This window comes from Scyliorhinus torazame, chromosome 2, assembly GCF_047496885.1.
Source record: "Scyliorhinus torazame isolate Kashiwa2021f chromosome 2, sScyTor2.1, whole genome shotgun sequence".
In the NCBI taxonomy this organism is placed as follows: domain Eukaryota; kingdom Metazoa; phylum Chordata; class Chondrichthyes; order Carcharhiniformes; family Scyliorhinidae; genus Scyliorhinus; species Scyliorhinus torazame.
In genome coordinates this window covers 138613156-138633340 of record NC_092708.1, presented here as the reverse complement: position 1 = coordinate 138633340, position 20185 = coordinate 138613156, and the positions used below count along the sequence as shown (strand labels likewise).

Here is a 20185-nt window from a genome sequence, read left to right as displayed (position 1 = left end):
AAAACTTATCCCTGAACAAAACGTTAGAAAACCAAATCTCATATTGCCATAAGGAAATAGGTATTCTGACAGCACACCGACAGCAAAACAATTGCCTAAAAAGCTACAAGTGAAACATACCAAATAGAAGAAATATTCCATCAGCACAAGGTCACTAAAAATATTGTGCCGAGATTATTCCTAATGAATATACTTTTCAGCAACTCGGTGGTGGTCTTGTTGCACGTACTGAATGACGAAGAATCAATAACATTTATGAACCATATTCCAATTTTATTAAACTAACAATTATAGAAACCACTATAAATGCAACAATTACATTTTTTTTAATTAACTGAGAGCAGCACGGTGGCGCAGTGGGTTATCCCTGCAGCCTCACGGCGCCGAGGTCCCAGGTTTGATCCCGGCTCTGGGTCACTGTCCGTGTGGAGTTTGCACATTCTCCCTGTGTTTGCGTGGGTTTTGCCTCCCACAACCCAAAGATGTGCAAGGTAGGTGGATTGGCAACGCTAAATTGCCCCTTAATTGGAAAAAATTAATTGGGTACACTAAATTTATTTAAAAAAAACATTAACTGGATCCAGCATTATCCTTTCAGAACTTGCATGTGAGTGGTTAAAGAGTTTGTGCTCCCTCGGGTAAAAGCAAACTAGAATTTTCACTGAAGTTTTCTTTTGGTTGTTTGTATAGGTGCTCCTTTTAGCACTATAGTGACACAAAGGCTACATACAGATAAAAGCATAAAATGCCACAATGTTCGATAATTTAATTTGGTTGACCTGAATGCTGCAAACACTACACTGAAGTGATTTAAGGCATGTGTGAAACGTTCAGTTAGGAAAAGAAAATGCTTATTCAGCATGTCAATGGCAAGACCAAAAGGTAAGACTCAAAATTCATTGGACACTTAAAAATGTAATTCACAAAATAGTTAAAAGTTCATTCTGTTCAGCCTTTGCCCCATATAAAATATCAGTGACTTCTCCCTGAAGTACCACTGCAATATAAAATAAAACCCAGGTTTATTTTTTAAATTGCTTTAGCAGTTTGTTAGTGAAATGTATCAAATTTCCAAAGTTTGGCAACCCTCATTTTGAAGAATGAACCCCCCCCCCCAAACCTAAAACCTACATTTTTCCCCCCTGGAAAACATGAAGTACTACATAAACCACAAGCATTTATTTGTTAGATTTTTCCTGCACAGCAAGAAATAAGAGTTCAATTGAAGAATAACTGTCCCATTTGATTACACGGGTCTCAAAACACTGTCAGAAAGTCCAATGCTGCAGTACACTTACAATTCAAATTCATTATTATACAACAGTATTTCAATTGTTGGGACAAATTAACTAGCATATATGTGTACACAATGCATTGCAACAAAATATACCTTGGAAATAGCCACAGTTACAAATGCATTGATTGTTCAATTTAGAAGGAGTGTTCACTAATGTTGCTTAGGCCTTTAAGTAAAGCTATTTCAAAAACATTAAATAGGCAAACCAATTCAACAAAATTCAACAATTCAACAAAACCTACATACATAAAGAAAACTGGTACAAATTTAATTGGGTCTTACCAGCAACATTGTACACTAATGTATGAGCAATGCTCAAACCCCCAACTATTTTATTCAAAGCTGAAAAATCCAGTACCCTCCAAAACAATGAAAGGACATCCCTGATCACTTTAAATCAGAGCCCTGCACAAGTCAAACTTCCTTTGCATACAAAATAATCATTTCCACATAACATATCATCAGTGCATAATATTACCAATGATCCCTTCAGCTTGCTACCGTTAGCAAAACAAATTACAGCAGAGACAGCTGATATGGAGAAGTCTCAATTTCCTAATTCAGTTACCACGTTTACGGAATGGAGTGGAATACTAAATGTTAAACACAGGCTATTCAGAAATGTTTTAATTTGAGATAGCAGGCCAATAGATGTCAAAAATACGATCGTACATAAATTTTCAAAAATATAAAATTTGTTAAACGATGGAGCTATCAAGGAATCCTTCACTAGCTTGTCAAAGAGGAATTTACTTCTGCACATCATTCTGCTTGTTCATCTAATTTTATTTAAGGGTGAATAACCTAGTTTATAGAATGAATTCCATCTCATATCGCAAAATGGAATACAGTTTGTTGTTAAAATCTAATTTGCTTCAAATATTTCAGATTTCAGTTTCTGATATTGCTGATTTCCAGTTGGCATTGCAGCTTCTGGGAAGCAATGTGACTCAATTTTATAGTTCATCCTGAAATAGGAAAAAAGAATTAGAACCAACAGAAGAAAGCAACTTTATCTGAAGGCAAAAAGAAAGGATCAAATGCAATTTACAAATGGAGTACATATAGTGCGACTAAGTGATAAATATCTTAAAATATAAGTTGAAAGATTTCTTGGGCTCACCTTTGGTTTAAGGTTAACCAGTCAGCTTCAGAAATTGACAATCAAACACATTTAGCTGGAATCATAGAGCTCCGACAGTGCAAAAGGAGGCCATTTGGCCCATCGGGTCTGCACCAACCCTTGGAAAGAGTACCTTACCTAGGCCCACTCTCCCGCCCTATCCCCATAACCTAACCTACACGTCCCTGGACACTAAAGACAATTTAGCAAGGCCAGTTCACCTAACCTGCACATCTTTGGACTGTGGGAGGAAACCGGAGCACCCGGAGGAAACCTACGTAGACCCGGGGAGAACGTGCAAAGTCCACACAGTCACCCAAGGCCGGAATTAAACCTGGGTCCCTGGCGCTGTGAGACAGCAGTGCTAACCACTATGCCACCATGCCACCTTGTGTAAAAAAAAAAAACTAGCAGAATTATTTTCTTAGAAATGACAACTCAAAATCATAATGATCTCAGTCTTGCCCATCTTGTGCTCTTTACAGTATTCAAACATTTGGAGGTAATTAATCAGAATTACTGTATAGGTGATTTAACAATCTTTCTCAGAATCTAAAATAAGAAGTTCAGGCAAATCAAAAATAGCTTTCAAAAGAAATCTCAGTACAATAAATATAATCTCTTCCAAGACACACACTCATAGTGCTGGATCAAACTTCTGGAATTGATTAACACTATTGTGGAGCACAATCGCCACAAGGACCACAGCAATTCAAGAAGGCCCCATCACTATGTTCTCATGGTAGCTAGGCAAAGGCAACAGAAGTGACCGTGCCAGCTTCTCTCAATATATAGAGAGCAAATAACTTCAGGAAAAATTAGACCTGAACTTGTGATGGATCAGAACCAATTTATGGTGTGTTTACTTTTCAGAAAGATTTTTTATGTTCAACAGAAAGGCAAAAATGAGAATGTAGTGATCTTCTGCTTGAAAAGTTCACACTGTGTTGATCACCCTTTCTGCAATGTACACAGGCCCTTCTAATATCAGTCAAAAAGAGAGATATAGGGCACGATCTAACAGAAAAGTTTCCAAGTGTCATTTGTGGCGGGTTTTGCTGGGGGTTTCCCTCCGGCTCTGCCTGTGAGTTCCCCATCGTTATCCAATGACACTTATTCACTTTTTTGAATGCTGGGCCACTGGCTTAGCCCACACAAAGAATTATTTTCATCACTGGGGAGCTAAACTTGCTGGCCCGACCGGCTCCTCAGAGATCGGACCACCATTTTGATCTCTAAGTGAGCTTGAAGGTCCCCCACATCCAGCAACCATGATCAATGTCACCCCCACACACATGGGCATTACCCCACCCCCCCTCCCCCAAGTGAGAACACCCCGTTATGGGGTCCCTGAGGGCCACCCTGATCTTCTTACAGCATCCCCCCTTCCCTTTCCAGGACCCCACCCTTCACCATCCCAAACTCCCAGAGAACCCTACATACCTGTTCTGTGCTTCCGCCACCCTTCATAACCCCCCCTTCACCCTCCTTTCATGGACTTGACCCCCTTCAGGCCTTGCTGCTTGGCAGTGCCACCCTGGCATCCAGGCACTGTAACCCTGGGAGTGCTCCTGCTGGCTTTGCAGTGCCACCCAGGCACCTTGGCACTGTTAGGGTGGCAGTGTCAAGGTGCCGGCTGGGCAGTGCCAAGGTTCCCTCATTCCAGGGGGAGAGCCAGGGGCGACCCTGTCATATCCCGACCACCCAGAGGCCCACCATAGCCCGGGAGACCCCCGGGAGCTGTTCCGGACCAGTACTGAACAGCGCCTGGCTGGGGCCTCTCTGGGGAGGCTGGTTAAAACCTACTTCAATGTGCAGGGTCTGGTCCCGAGGTGTCATGGCTGCTGGGAAGCTTCACCCGGCATCTACTGACCACATCGTGCTCCCCAGCGGGTGCGATGTGGCTGGTAGGTCGCGCCCATGGTCTCTACCAGAAGCAGGGGGAACATATCTGACTTTCAATGACCTATCGTCTCAAAAAATAGAATCCTATGGTATTTTAAGTAGAAAGACAACCACTTATAAACCAAAGTGGGTACCACTATAAACACATCCCTCACAGTCAAGACCATTTGATCTCTAGTGCTCACAAGGGAAATAATCATTGTAAAATGTCTTATTCAGCGTATCAAACGGGGTTCTTTTGAAGGATCTGTGACATTGAGTTGTTCAGAATGGGATAGTTTCTGGCTCAAATAGCATTTTTAAAAGTTGAGGCATTTCTCCACGGTACAGGTGGCTAAATCGCTGGCTTTGAAAGCAGACCAAGGCATGCCAGCAGCATGGTTCAATTCCCGTAACAGCCTCCCCGAACAGGCGCCGGAATGTGGCGACTAGGGGCTTTTCATAGTAACTTCATTGAAGCCTACTTGTGACAATAAGCGATTTTCATTTTTCATACGAATGCAAAGTTATTATTCATTGTCTTGTCTGCAAAATTAATCCTAACCAAGGCATCAGTGTCGCATGGGTGGAAAGCAACAAAATTATGAAATCTCAAAGAATATCCCTCTTCATCACTGTCTAATTATCCATGCTGAACCCAGATATCTGGTCGTTCACCGACTTGGTGACCCCAGTGGGGGAGAAATTTGACCCAAAGCCGCCCCTCATTGTACACCGTTTTCGGTTTCACATGGCTGCTCGGGCTCTGGCTGAGTTGGTGAGTGACTTCCTCGCCCACCTCTGAAGAGTGGCAGAGACTTGCAAATTTGGAGCGACATTGAATGAGACATCTAGATCACTTGGTGTGTGGACTTGCGATGCCGCCACGCAATGGGAGGCCCACCTGGACCTGCCATGTGCGGTGGAGATCGCCAGAGAAAGTGCTGAACATGGGGTCCAGGAACTCCAGGGACTGGCAATGCTCAGTCTGGAACGCCAAAGCAAGTGCTAATCACACTCGGCTAGAACTGAGGAGGCTGGCTCCCGACAATAGGACACCTACCGGAGGAACACGGGCTGCTGTAATAGAGGATTGGAACACCTCCGCACATTCTCCCTTGACCAGGAGGAACTGGAATACGACCACCAGCCAGCGGGGGCTGCAACGGGCCACAGAAACCAGGGGAACAGGTGGCCCCGAGAGGAACTACCCGCCCGCCGACACACTAGATGTGACCGCCCCCCACGTGGCAGGGCTTACTCCATGGAAGACGGCGACAGCACCTGCCAGTAGTTACACTGTGTAGCTGTGCTCAGAATGGTGCCCATCCAGATATCCCTGCAAATTAATGGACACCAAATCTGCATGCAACTTGACACTGGGGCAGCAATCTCAGTAGTCAGGCGCCGTATGTTCAACTGCTTCCGGTTTGGCCTTCTATTGCTGACCCTCTCGACACCAATGCAAGGCTGGTTACTTATACGGGGGAACTAGTGGCAATTGAGGACACTTCAACTGTTCCGGTTGAGTATGGTCAATAGTCTGCAAATGTACCTCTGGTGATGGTCCACGGGAGCAGTCCGAGCTTGTTGGGGTGTGACTGGTTACGCCACCTACAGTTAGATTGGCAGCGGTTATGCCATATGCACCTACATGCCCTGAAAGGGTTGCGACAAGGTTCCAATTGATATTCCAGGATGGCTTGGACACCGTAAAAGGGTCCGTGGCCTGAATAAGCGTGGACCCAATGGGTCAACCGAGCTACTTCCGCACCTGACCTGTCCCATATGCATTCAGATCCAAGGTGGATGCTGAATGAGACAGGATGCCGAATTTGGGCATCATAATCCCGGTGCAGTTCTCTGACCCGGCGGCACCGCTCATCCTGGTCATGAAACCTGATGGGATATGTAGGTTTGTGTGGCGACTATAAGATGACGGTCAACCGGGCTTCTCGACTGGACCGTTATCCGGTCCCGAGGATCAAGGATCTTTACATGAAGCTCAGCTGTGGTCGCCAGTTTACGAAACTCGACATCAATCACGCTTACCTCCAATTGGTTCTGGCCCCCGAGTCCAGACGCTTTGTAACTGGAACACACATAGGGGACGATATGAATACACCCTGCCTGCCCTTTGGGGTATCCTCCGCTTGTGCAATATTCCAGCGCACAATGGAGAATATCCTACAAGGCTACCTCGCATGGTGGTCTATCTAGACGACGTCCTGATCACGGGCTCGCCTGACCAGGAGCACCTACAGAGGTGCAGAGACATTTTGAAGAAGCATTTCTCCCAGTGGGAGAAATGTATCTTCATCGCCGCCAAAGTAACCTAACCTCGGCTACTACATAGACCGCCATGGCTTGCACCCGGTGGAAGCAAAAGTGCAAGCAATTAGGCAGGGTCCCGTACCAGGTGCCCGACGGAACTCCGATCATTCCTGGGCCTGGTGAATTACAGTGCAAGTTCCTCCCAAACCTGGCCACCACTTTAAACCCCCCTCCACCCCCTGTTGAAAAAGGGGCAACCAGGATGTTGCCTGGGATGGAACATTTAAGTTATGAAGAGAGGTTGGATAGGTTTGGGTTGTTTTTGCTGAAGCAGAATAAACTGAGGGACAACCTGATCGAGGTGTACAAGATTATGAGGAACATGGACAGGGTGGATAGGGAACAGCTGTTCCCCTTGAAGGGTCGGTTAAGAGGGGAAACAAGTTCAAGGTGAGGGGTGGGAGGATCAGGAGGAATTCAGGAAACTCCTTTTTACCCAGAGTGTGGTGACAGTCTGGAACGCACTGCCTGGGAGGGTGGTATAGGCGGGTTGCCTCAGATCCTTTAAAAAGCACCTGGATGAGCACTTGGCACGTCTTAACATTCGAGGCTATGGGCCATGTGCTGGCAAATGGGATTAGGATTGGCAGATCAGGTGCCTTTCATGCGGCGATGCAGACTCGATGGGCCGAAGGGTCTTTTCGGCACTGTATTTTTCTGAGTCTGTGAACACTGGGGATGGACCCGGGAGCAGCAGGTGGCTTTCGTCAAAGTGAAACAACTCATCAAGACTGCTAACGCACTCCCATCCATACTGACCATTCCTGTTGATCTGCAAAGATTCTCCCTATGGCGTCGGGGCCATGCTGGCCCACACCATGGACGACGGATCTGAATGTCCCATCGCATTCGTCTCAAGAACTTTGGCCGACGCAGAGAGGCGATATGCTCAGATTGGGAAGGAGGGTTCGGCTGTCATGGTCGAGGCCAAGAAATTTCATCAATATGCCTAAGGGCATCGTTTCACCATTCTCATGGACCACAAACCCCTCCTAGGGCTCTTCAAGGAAGATCAAGCGATTCCCCCATTGCTACCGTCTGCATCCAGCGATGGGCACTGCTGCTTGTAGCAAATGGCTATGTTTTGGAGCACCCCTCTGGGGCTAAGTTTCCCCACGCCAACTCATTAAGCTGTCAGCCTCTACTGACAAGACCAACCATACCAACTGCTGCCAGTGAGGTCATTGCTGCTCTCCATTTTGTGGATTCGTTACCAATCACAGTGCCCTGTATCTGTGGGTGCATCCAGACTGACCCTCAGCTATCCTGCATCCACCACATGTTGCAGTTTGAGGCTCAGCACAGGGCTTTACTGCAGGAACTGAAGGCCTACACCCCAAAAGGTGCAGGGGTTTAGCATAGAGGACCGGGTGCTCCTTGGGGGGACCTGCATGGTGGTCCCCGAAAATTGACACGGCCCGCTCCTGACGGACCTCGACAATGGACATCCAGGCATGTAAATATTAGCTCGAAGCTACATTTGGTGGCCTGGCACCGATGCAGACCAGCGCTGTGTCCAGTGTCAGGCACACCAGAAATTGCCTCCGGCAGCCCCGCTCCACCTGTGGGAGTAGTCAGGTCGTCCGTGATCTCGCTTCCATATAGACTTTGCAGGCCCATTTCAGGAGCAATGTTCCTCGCCCTCGTTGATGCCCACTCCAAAGATCCTCAAGGTACAGGCAACGACGGCCCGGACCACCACAGAGAAACTCCGGCACATTTTCAGGAGATACTGCATGCCCGAGGTGCTGGTATTAGACAATGGTACGGTGTTTACAAGTGCGGAATTTGAGGCATTCATGTCCACCAACAGGATTCGTCACGAGGACCACCTCATACCACCCAATTTCGAATGGGTTGGCCGAATGGGCAAATTTTTAAGCTTGCAATGAAAAAGCAAACATCGAGATTCTGGGGTACCTGCTCGGCAAGGTTCTTATTCTACTTTCGGATGACCCCACTTGCCACGATGGGCATCACACCAGCCGAGATGTTGATGGGTCGCCACTTACCCTCCCGTTTGAGTCGTGCTCTTTCGGATATTGGCGGAAAATCTGGGCTCAGGACCTAACCGAGGAAGACACAGGCCACTGCGCTAGTTCGCCACAGGAGACGCGGTACACGTCCAGAACCTCGGCAATGGGGCCGCTTGGATCTCAGGCGTCAGGTTGGTGGAAGCGGGTCCAGTTTCTTACCAAATATGGACACCGTACCGCGAGTTTAATCGCCATGTGGACCATCTCTGAAGCTGCGTGCCAGATACTCCAGCAGGCCATTCATTCGGACATTCCGGCTCCGCCGTCTTCACCACTGCCCCTGTTACTGCCGATGCCCTTGCCTCTGCTGGTTGTTGAGGATCCAGAGATCCGTGATGCCAGACGAAGAACCACCTAGCTTTGATTCAGAAAGCAAGATGGACATTCTGCCTCCACCGACGACGCCTGTGCTGGCTCTCATGACCGTACCAGCAATGTCGGCGTCGCACGGGTAGTCATCATACAAACGCCACCTCCGTCCAATATACACTCTCTTATACTGTGAGGTCTGTGCCTGAACACTGTCCAGAGTTATAAACACAATGGAGGTCCCAGGATCAGGACCATGCGGTTCCTCATGACCTCCCCAGAATATGAACTTCCCCTTCAAGGCGGTGGTGCTTCCCCTTAACAAGGAGAGCCCTAGCTACATTAAAAACCCCAGCCTGGTGCAGGTTGGGGAAGGGGACCCTTAGGGGAGTGGAGGAGTATTGGAATTATATTGCAATAAACCTTGTTCGTAAATTTCTACTGTCGAATATGTGTTCTACTTAGCTCGGAATCACCAATTACCTTTTTAGCTGTAAACGTATCTTCTAATTTTGCTTGAAGCTCCTCTAACCGCTTTCTCAGCAACTGCGATATCACTTTGGCCTCTCTACTGTTTATATATTCTCCTTCAGCATTTTTCTACAAGGCAAAAACATTGTTGCAAAAACAAAACTATACATGAGAAAAATGAAACAGTTGAAAACAGCTGACAAGATGATGTTTATAAGCACTGTGGCATGCAAGACCAGAAAGGAAGTCTTTGTCATAAATCCTCATCATGCAAATTCCGATGTTCATGAAGACCAGAAGGGGCAGAACTAAGAGGCTATACATTTGCCACATCGACAATGGAGGAGAAGGCAGGGAATTTATGCTTTTTCAAAAGCAAGGTGAAAACCAGATGCTACCCCTTCTGGCTCACAAAAGCATTGGTACTTGTCTATGAACAAGTAATCGGAATTTCTTTGGGCATACAATGGTGTAAAAGCTGCAGGGTAGAAAAAGGCATAAAGATCAATGTAATAATACTTAGGTAGCTAACGTGCTCGATCTTGTTTGGAGTGTTGACAAGGTCAGGGATTGGGAAATAAAGCAAAAGTAAAAATGTAAATTTTCTGATTAATGAGCTGGATCTTGTCAGAAAAAATAATGAAGCATTAACAATACTTGCTACTCGTAAAATGTAAACAGCCAGCAGTCTAGCAGATGAAGAGATAAATTATGGGCTTTGAATCTTCAGAGCTTGCTGATCCTTTTATGCCATTTGCTTCACACAAAAGGCGTGTCAGCCGCCCTATTATTTTTAAGGACTTGCTGGATTAGTACATTAATGGCCCATTAAACTTGTCACAGAAAGTTAGGGCCAGAATCTTTCTTTTAAATTCATTCTTGGAATGGAAGTGACACTGACAAAGTCAAGTATTTATTTCTCACCCCTAATTGCTCTCGAAAGGGTGGTGGAGAGCTACCTTCCTGAATCGCTGCAGCCCATGTGGTGTCGGGTACACCCACAGTTCCAGCATTTGGACCCAGCACAAGTGAAGGAATGGAGATATAGTTCCAAGTCAGGATAGTGAGTGACTTAGAAGGAAACGTTCATGGCTGTGTTACCATGGGTCTGCTGCCCCTGTTCTACTAGGTGATTGAGGTTGCAGGTTTGGACGGTGCTGTCGAAGGGGATTTGGTAAGTTGCTGCAGTGCAGCGTAGTGATACATACTGTTGCCATTGTGCACCAGTGATAGAGAGAGTGACTTTAAGATGAAGTATGGGGTTCTGATTAAGGCTTTATGTTTGATGGTGTCAAGCTTCTGGAGTGTTGTTGGAGCTGCACGCATCCAAGCAAGCGGAGAGTATTCCGTTACACTCCTGACTTTGTAAATGGTGGGCAGGGTGTGGAGTCTGGAGGTGAGTTACTCACTGCAGAATTTGCAGGCTCTTGTGGCCACAGTATTGACTTGGCTGGTCCAATTAAGTTTCCGGTCAAAGGCAACCCCCCAGATGGTGATGATGGAGCACTCAACAATGGTTGGCAAGGGGAGACGGTTATATTTTGTTGGATAAGGTCATCGTCTGGTAGTAGTGTGGTGTAAACGTCACTTGCCACTTATGAGCCCAAGCCTAAAGGACTTGCTGGATGTGGGCAAAGACTGTTCTATAATTTGAGAGCGTTGTGAATGGTACTGACAATTGTGCAATCATTAGTAAATATCCCTGATCATTCGTAGTACTGAGTTTTTGTTGGAGGGTAGGTATTTGATGAAGCAGATGAAGATGTTTGGGCTTAGGAAACTATCTTGAGGAACTCCTGCAGTAATGTCCTGGGAGTGAGATGATTAGACTTGTGCAACCTCAACCATCTTCTTAATTCAACTGAGCAATGCAAGTACCACGTCAATGGTACGATAGTTGTTACTGCAATGAAAAGGGACTATCCGGCTTGAAAAGTGAAAAATTGAACTGTTCAATCTTATTCCTGCATGAAGTAAATTGTGGACTGAAATTCAGGTGCCTGTTTCCCCCCCCCCTCAATCTTTAAATCTCATTAGTAAAGGAGGTACACTGTTGATCACACTGCTCACTATGGTCCCAGTCCAGTTGCCCTCACCACCCTGTTATCAGCTCGCACTTCCAGCAAGTTATGGTGCAAAAGATCTTTGAGCTGAGGGTGCAGAGAAAAGTCTAACAGTATGCTCTGCATGATGTCCTGTTCCAGCATTTTTCCAGTTCAGCAAGATATGGCCCAATTTTTTACCTTCTTTTTTCCTTGGAATGGGTAGAATTTAACTGTAGGATAAGCTCTGATACCAGCTGTTTGGCAAGTGTGTGGGTTACTCTGACAGTCCATCTTTCCTGCTTTGACTTCACCTTTGACTGACTGTTTAAAAAAAGACAAATTATTTAAAGCATAAATGCAAAAGAATACAAATGCTGGAAATCCAAAATATAAACATAAAATGCTGGAAACTTCAGCAGGTTGGGCATTTTCTGTGTAAAGAGAAACAGAATTAATGGCCAGAATTTTCCAGCCGGCGAGTCATTCAAATTCCCATTTATATTGGTGGGACTGGAAGATCCTGCTGGCTGAAAGGGCTGGAAAATTCCGGCCAATATTTCAAGGCGATGACCTATCATCAGTACCTAACAGTATTAAATGTATAACGTATGATCATTTCTTTTACTTCCATTGATAACAAAGCTGGCTGTGTAGTTAGGTATACAATAAAGAAAAATTGTACAAATTTCAAAGGAAGCCCTACATTCTAAATATGCTTGAGTATACTCATCTGAAAATGTCCCTACTGTATTGTTAAAGTATCACTGGACAGTCAATTCAAGAGTCAGCTCACAATATTTGAAGACAGTTATCAGTTATTTATATATTTAACAGTTTACTTACATAAAAGTGCCAATGTATTATAAATTTCACTTTTAATTAAAAGTGGTGTATTTGCAATTTAGGAAGTTAGAGATTTATACCTAGCCACAGCCAACATTCTGTCCAGCTCAATGAATATATTTCTTGTAAATGCTCACAAAACTCCCTAGGCAAGAGGGATAAAGGGATGGACTGGAAAAATGCACAGATGCAGTCCAGCTGTGAGGAAATTAAGTGTCCATGCAGCACACACAATTTAATTACAAGCAAAGAACGACTGCAGGATAATTCTTAAGATATTTTCACATTTATGGAATTTTCAAGAGAAAAAAAAAATTGAAAGTTGGGAATGCAACAATTTTTACATCCACTACACCTACAACATATAATTGGTGTGAACTGCATAAATTAATAATCGATGGATAAAACACTTTTATAACTGTGGCTATCGCTGCACTCTATTTTGGAACAGTAATCTTTGTTTTCACACTTGGAGTAAGATGACCCAGGTGGCTATTGAGTCTTACAAGGTGCAAGCATACAGGAGTGACTGTCTATTAGTTACAAAACTGAAATCTGCTCCCTTGTCTAAATGGCAGAATTATAAACTCATAGCGATATTGATATAGTGCTGCTAGTTCCTGGAAACTGAGCTTGTTTTATATAATTCATCGCAACCTATGGAGGGAAAGTCAAATACTCGCAGGCTTAATGAAATAGCAAGTTCAGGTTAAAAGATGCAACCCAATTTTACGATACTCAAAAACTCAAGATATCCAGGGAAAGAAAGGTGTGCTGCCTTTTGCTCAAATTTTTTTGCAGAACAATAGTTCCCATAGTAAAGCTTTTGGTCTTTCCACACCATCCTTTTGATAAAATGAGGAAAGTGTGCTGCAGTGATGTCCCTGGTTTACACCTGTATTGTTCTGTTAATGCAGCAAAGGATGGTACATGAGATTGCCAGGGTGGGTTAGCACTTTGCTTGCAAGTTAGGGGCAGCACGGTAGCACAGTGGGTAACACCGTTGCTTCACAGCTACAGGGTCCCAGGTTAGATTTCCGGCTTGGGTCACTGTCTGTTTGGAGTCTGCACGTTCTCCCAGTGTCTGTGTGGGTTTCCTCCGGGTGCTCTGGTTTCCCCCCACAAGTCCCGAAAGACGTGCTGTTAGGTGAATTAGATATTCTGAATTCTCCCTCTGTGTACCTGAACAGGGAGCAGAATGTGGCGACTAGGGGCTTTTCACAGTAACGTCATTGCAGTGTTAATGCTAGCCTACTTGTGACAATAAAGACGATTATTATTAGATTTATATTGATTGTAAAACTGTTTTTGGCAATGAACATTAACACTAAGTGAGAGGTATATTTAAAATGCAGCTTTAGATTCAACCCATTTATTGGACTATAGTAGCACCGTGGTTATGGTACTAGACTAGATTGTTTCAATCCCATATTGTGAAACAAAATTCAATAAATATGGTAATTTCTGGACTGATAGCAGGGGCAAAAGGATTATGAGGCAAGTTGTTGGATCATCATCAACCCACCGAGTTCACTATGGATGTGATTTAACCAAAATGTTTCTAAGTGTGGTAGCGAGCGGGAAGTGCCACGAGCTTCCCGTCGCTCAGACCGGCGAGCCATCACCACCGTAAAACATTAATTGGTCCAATTAAGGAGGCTCCAAGGAGAGAGCAGCACTCAAACTACTCCTGCACAGTCAACCACATTCAGTTCGTAGCCATACCACCGAGGAGACCAGCTCCACGATTTGGGGATTCTGACCTGGCCAGATTGTTGGACGCGGTAGAGGCCAGATGGGATGCACTGCTCCTCCAAGGGTCTCGGAGGGTCAGCCACAGGGCAGCCAGTGCCGCCTGGGAGAAAGTGTCAGCGACCAACAGCTCGTGAAATGTGATTAGGATGGACAGCACCCAGTGCCGTAAGAACATCAACGACCTCCACCGCACCGCACGGGTGGATTGGCACGGGACCTCAAACCCATCCAGCTCCCTCGAGAATGTACCTGGCATTGCACCGCCCAGCAACGTGCCATGGCCTACCAATGTCAAGCAGTGCCGCCCACGCCACCACCCCCATATCCCCCACCCTCTAATTTCCCCATAGCTCCAACCATCCCAACACCCTGTGGGCCCATTTTTCACCCTCACCCCCCGCACCTGCGCGATGAACAATGCGCCTCCGTGGTCAGCGGGAGTTATGGATGGTCAGTGGGGCTGGCAGGCTGGGGTTGCCCCGGGATCACACAATTCAGGCGTGGCATGGTGGATCAGCAGGTGCTGACACCCATCTCCACCCCCCCAGCCGAGGCCGAGGGCACCCTCCCCCCACCCCAGATGGAAGCCCATCCCGACTGAGGCTGGCCCCCCGGAGGTTCCCCTACCCCTCCATGAACATCGGGGCAGCAAGTCCAGTACCGCTGGGCTCATTGCCCAGGAGCGAAGATTGCTACTTGCCTCGTTGCCTTGTACCGGCGGCAGCCCTTCAGCCAACTTCATGTTTTCAAAAAGGAGTACTAATTGGCGTCTGCAATTCCACTTTCTGAGCAGGTGGTTAGATCTCAGGGGGCCGTTAGATAGGGGGCTGCTCCCCTTAATTGCTTTGAGATTGGCCTTAAGTGGTGATTGTTGGTTTCTCGCCATGGTACGGCAGGATCCTGATTTCGGCAACAGGGGTGGACCAGTTAGATCGCAAACGCCCGGCGCAGTTCTCAATTTTGGCCTCTCCCGCGTTCTAACAGCCTCGCATGCTCTCACTTAAACGCAACGCGGCCAATAAATCGCGCCCTTTCGCCTTACAAGGCAATTAAACCTTCCACTCTTCAGTTTCACCCACACATGATTCCAGTACTATATGACATAATCCACAATTTTGCCTTTTGGGAAACCAGGGATAAGTAGTACTGTCTTGTCTGCATCACCCACATCGACCCTCGCTGTTACCTCTTCGAAAGAGCACAGCAGTGAAACCCAATTTTCCTTAAATCCATTCCTTAATTAAACTTCATTTTCCCATGTGATTATTAATTTTGTCCTGAAGTCTCCCTGCCACTGAAGTTAAACTGACTGGCCTGTAGTTGTTGGGTTAATCTTTATATGATTGGTTTAAAAAGGGTGTAAGATTTGCAGTTCTCCTGTCCTCCAGCACCACTCCTGAGTTTGAGGGGGACTGGAAAATTATGGCCAGTGCCTCTACAGTTTCCACTATCAATTCCCTCAGTATCCTTGGATGCATTTCATCCTTTAAGTAACTTAAAAATAATTTGACAGGTTTATAAACATACTAAATACTCAAAAGTAAACAATGGGCGGGATTTACTCACTGTTCACGCCGGTGGGAAATTCCAACCCCACGCCGGCACACGGGTTTCCCAGCGACGAGAGGTGCCGTTAACAGGAAAACCCAGGAAAACAAATGTGTCTGGGGACTGTGGTCTGTGCTCAATTGTGCTACTAGACACTCATTGCATAGTTTTGACATTGATATTTGTTTTTCATGAGTCAACAGCTCCCTGAGACAGCTCCCATATTGGCTGCCCCCTGTGGGAGCACATCAGAAATGCCAGCTTGCACACTCCCTTTTCTGGGCATCCAACCTCTTTCCACCCTCCCGGAGAGTGCTCAGTCTTTCACAGAGCACATTTTACGCCGGGTGGCTGTTAATTGGCCAGTCAGAGTGAAATTATACTCCAGGGCCGAGAATAGGTTGCGTGTTTGCTTCTAGGCACGCAGAGTGTGCGCGTTTAATCGGCAAAACATTCCGGCCCAAAAGCTTTATCAGTAGCAAAAACAGTAAGCAGTGGGAAACACACCTTTAGAAATTTCTACTACATGATATTTACCTTAGCTAGAAGCTCAAACTCTGGAGCAAAGTTCTGGCAAGGGCCACACCAAGGTGCATAGAAATCAATCACCCAGTGGTCCTTTCCTTTTAATACTTGGTTTGTAAAGTCTTCTGGTGTTAAGTCTATCGAGGCTTGAGGAAGAAACCTAGATAAAGAGAAAAAAATAAAAGTGAAAAGTAGCGGTCAAATTAAATATCATAAGGGTAAAGCAAAGGGATGCTTTCAACAGTTTATTGCTCATGACATTTTGCTTGTCACTCAATTGCAAGCAGAGATATATGGGAACTGCACAGAGTCATTCCCTTCAGTTCCTTTAGCTTGCCATTCCATTTTATCAGATCACAACCTCAAACTCAGGGAATGCAAGCAACATTTACACAAATAGTACTCATACTTTGACCTTTTAGTTTTAGTATCAGAACCTGTGTACAGTGCTCCAAGGATAGATAAATGCAATTTCTGAGAAATGTGACCTTGGCCTGTTTCCATTGATATTTGATGTACTGTAGCGCTATGGGCGGCACGGGAGCACAGTGGTTGGCACTGTTGCTTCACAGCTCCAGGGTCCCAAGTTCGATTCCCGGCTTGGGCCACTGTCTATGTGGAGTCTGCGCGCTCTCCTGTGTCTGCGTGGGTTTCCTCCGGATGCTCCAGTTTCCTCCCACAAGTCCCGAAAGACGTGCTGTTTGGTAATTTGGACATTCTGAATTCTCCCTTTGTGCACCCGAACATGCGCCAGAATAGATTACAAAAAATTTTCTTTTCCATCTTTAGGAGAGGCACTGGCATAATGGTATTGTCACAGAACTAATAATCCAGAGACTCAGGACAATGATTTTGGGGACCAAAATGCTAATCTCACCATGACAGATGGTAGAATTTGTGGTCAACAAAAATCTGGAATTAAAAACTCTAGTGAAGACCATTGCCGATTGTTGTAAAAACCCATCTGGTTCACTAATGCCCTTTAGGGAAGGAAAATCTGCCATCCTTATCCGGTCTTGCCTACAAGTGATTCCAGATCTACAACAATGCGGTTGACTCTTAAACACCCTCAGAAATGAAGGGCAATTAAGAATGGGCAATAAATGCTGGCCCAGCTAGTGATGCCCACATTCTGAGATAATAAAATTATCAGTTGGCTGCTGACAGTTATGCATTTGAATATTTTAACTATTTTCATATTTGTAATATACCTTTGAACATTTAACCAAAACATGGAAACTCACCCCAATGCCCAAGACCGAAGTGACTGTGCATTCCTGGACCATCCTGAAAAGGTACTGTGGGGAGAAATAGGAAACTGTTACAAGCTGTAAGTTGAGCCTAAAGCTAGAAACAAGATAGCGTATTTCAACCGGAGTTCACATTTTCTTTTATTATTCAGTTACCAGAAATTGTTTTGCTATTAGTACTGGAAAATAATTAATACTGGAAAATAATGAGATGACAGATGAATTGAACAGGTAGTTTGCATCTTTATTTACTATAGAGGATACAAGTAACATCCCAGACAAGTAACATCCAGAAATAGCTGTAAATTAGGAAATGTTGGGGAGGGATTGCCAACTACTCCTTGCATGGGGACGTATGGGCAAATCCCCAGCAAGTCTTCTGGGGTACCTCCGGGGTATGAACTCCTCGAGATCTGATTTACTGGGCCAAAAAGTTTAAAGTTCTGTTAAACATGGGCATCTATGTCAGACATAAGCACCTAACATGAACATACAAAATAGGAGCAAGAATAGGCCATTCAGTAAGATGATGGTTGATGTGATTTTAACCTCAACTATATTTCCACCTACTATCGATAATATTTCACTACCTTGCTGATCAAGAAACAATCTACCTGACTTCCGGTTGCGGTGATGCCTTGCTAGCCGCACGTTTCGGCGGCTCCAGCTCCGACGGACCTTCGGGCTCTTTTAAGAACCCCAACGGGGAATTTTTTGACGACGCAACCCAGTGTGGGGTGTGTGAGAAGGGAGTCCCCCCCCAACGAAGGAGGAAAAAACCGGCAGCGGCGGCTGCAGCGCGAGGAATCGTCGACCAAAGGGTCAGAAAGAGAGAAGTACAAGATGGCGGCGGAGAAAGCGCAGGCGACATGGGGGCCTGAGCAGGATGAAATTGTGAGACGGTGCGTGGAGCTGCTGAAGAGGGAGGTGCTGACCCAGGCAATTGAGGGGCTCAAGGAGACACTAAAGACCCAGGAGACTGAGCTTCGCGTGGTGGAGCAGAAGGTGTCAGGTATTGAGGACGAGATCCTGGGCCTGGCGGTTAAGACACAGACGCACGAGGCACTTCATAAAAAGTGTACTGAAAGGATCGAGGCCCTAGAAAACGGAGCGCGAAGGAAGAACCTTCGGATACTGGGTCTCCCTGAGGGTGTGGAAGGAGTGGACTGTGGAGCGTATGCAAGTACGATGCTGAGCTCACTGATGGGTGCTGAGGCCCCTACGGGCCCCTTGGAGGTGGAGTGGGCAAATCGGATTCCGGCGAGAAGACCAAAAGCAGGAGAACCACCCAGGGCGATAATCGTGCGATTTTACCGCCTTAAGGATAGAGAAGAGGTCCTGAGATGGGCTAAAAAGGTGCGGAGTAGCAGATGGGAGAATGCAGTGGTACGGGTGTACCAGGATTGGAGTGCGGAGGTGGCGAGAAGGAGGGCGAGCTTTAACCGAGCCAAAGAGGTGTTGCATAAAAGGAAGGTGAAGTTCGGGATGCTGCAGCCGGCAAGACTATGGGTCACGTATCAGGAGAGACACCATTATTTCGAGACGGCGGAGGAAGCATGGACCTTTATCAAAGAGGAGAAATTGGATCGGAACTGAGGGACTGATGCTGCAGGAAATGTTATTGTTAATGTTATGGTTGAAGTTAATTGAGAAGTAAATTGGGAAGGGGGGAGACATTGGGGAAACGTGGGCGCCGGTGAGGGGGGAAAGACGGGACATAGTTGGAGAATGGGGAAGGGGAGGGGGAGGGGAAAGGGAGCTGCGCCACAAGAGGCGGGTCAGGTAAAGGGATGTTCCCGCACCAGAAAGAATAAGGCGGGAAGACAGGCGCAAGGCGGATGGGAGTTCCCCACACGGGGGGGGGGTCGAGGAGTGAGCAGGAGAAGCCGGGGTCAGTTGAAGTCAGCTGACTTCCGGAAGTAAAATGGGGGGAGCAATCACGCTAGAAAGAGATCTAGCAGGGGGAGGGGGGGGGACAACTGGGTTGCTGCTGCGGAAATCCAAAAGGAAATGGCTAAAGAGTGGGCGGGCGGGGATGGTGTGCGACGCTGGGGGAGCGAGCGGGAGCGCGGAGGCGGGATATGGGACTGGCCTAGAGAAGGTAATGGCTAGTCGACACGGGAGGGGGGCAGGTAGCCCCCTAGTGAGGCTGATCACGTGGAACGTGAGAGGCCTGAACGGACCGATAAAAAGGGCCCGAGTGCTCGCGCATTTGAAAGGACTAAGGGCAGACGTGGTTATGCTCCAAGAGACGCACCTAAAGGTGGCGGACCAAGTTAGGTTAAGGAAAGGATGGGTGGGACAAGTGTTCCACTCAGGACTGGACGCAAAGAATAGAGGGGTGGCCATTTTGGTGGGGAAATTCATTTGAAGCAAAGAACATCGTAGCAGATAGCGGAGGTAGATATGTAATGGTGAGTGGCAGGCTGGAGGGAATGGAGGTCGTGTTGGTTAATGTGTATGCCCCAAACTGGGACGATGCGGGATTTATGAGACGGATGCTGGGGCGTATACCGGACCTGGAGGTAGGAAACTTGATTTTAGGAGGGGACTTTAATACGGTGCTGGACCCGGGGCTAGATAGATCCAGCTCAAGGACCGGAAGAAGGCCGGCAGCGGCCAAGGTACTAAAGGGGTTTATGGACCAAATGGGGGGAGTGGATCCATGGCGATTTCTTAGACCTAGGGCTAGGGAGTTCTCCTTCTTCTCCCATGTCCATAAAGTGTACTCCCGGATAGATTTTTTTTGCTTTAGTAAGGTCGTT

The 20185-nt window shown here is 46.4% G+C and overlaps 1 protein-coding gene across 1 annotated transcript in view; it reads right to left on the bottom strand.

Annotated features, from left to right (window-relative positions):
• Positions 1-252: 252 nt before the first annotated feature.
• dnajc10 (DnaJ (Hsp40) homolog, subfamily C, member 10) overlaps positions 253-20185 on the bottom strand; it is a 123746-nt gene continuing 103813 nt past the window's right edge. The window contains exons 19-23 of the mRNA XM_072477641.1: positions 17415-17468; positions 16183-16330; positions 11698-11820; positions 9467-9583; positions 253-2265 (exon numbers count right to left, since the gene is read on the bottom strand). Coding sequence (XP_072333742.1) covers positions 2254-2265; positions 9467-9583; positions 11698-11820; positions 16183-16330; positions 17415-17468 — 454 coding nt within the window. The 3' untranslated portion in view covers positions 253-2253. The remainder of the gene's footprint in view (positions 2266-9466; positions 9584-11697; positions 11821-16182; positions 16331-17414; positions 17469-20185) is intronic.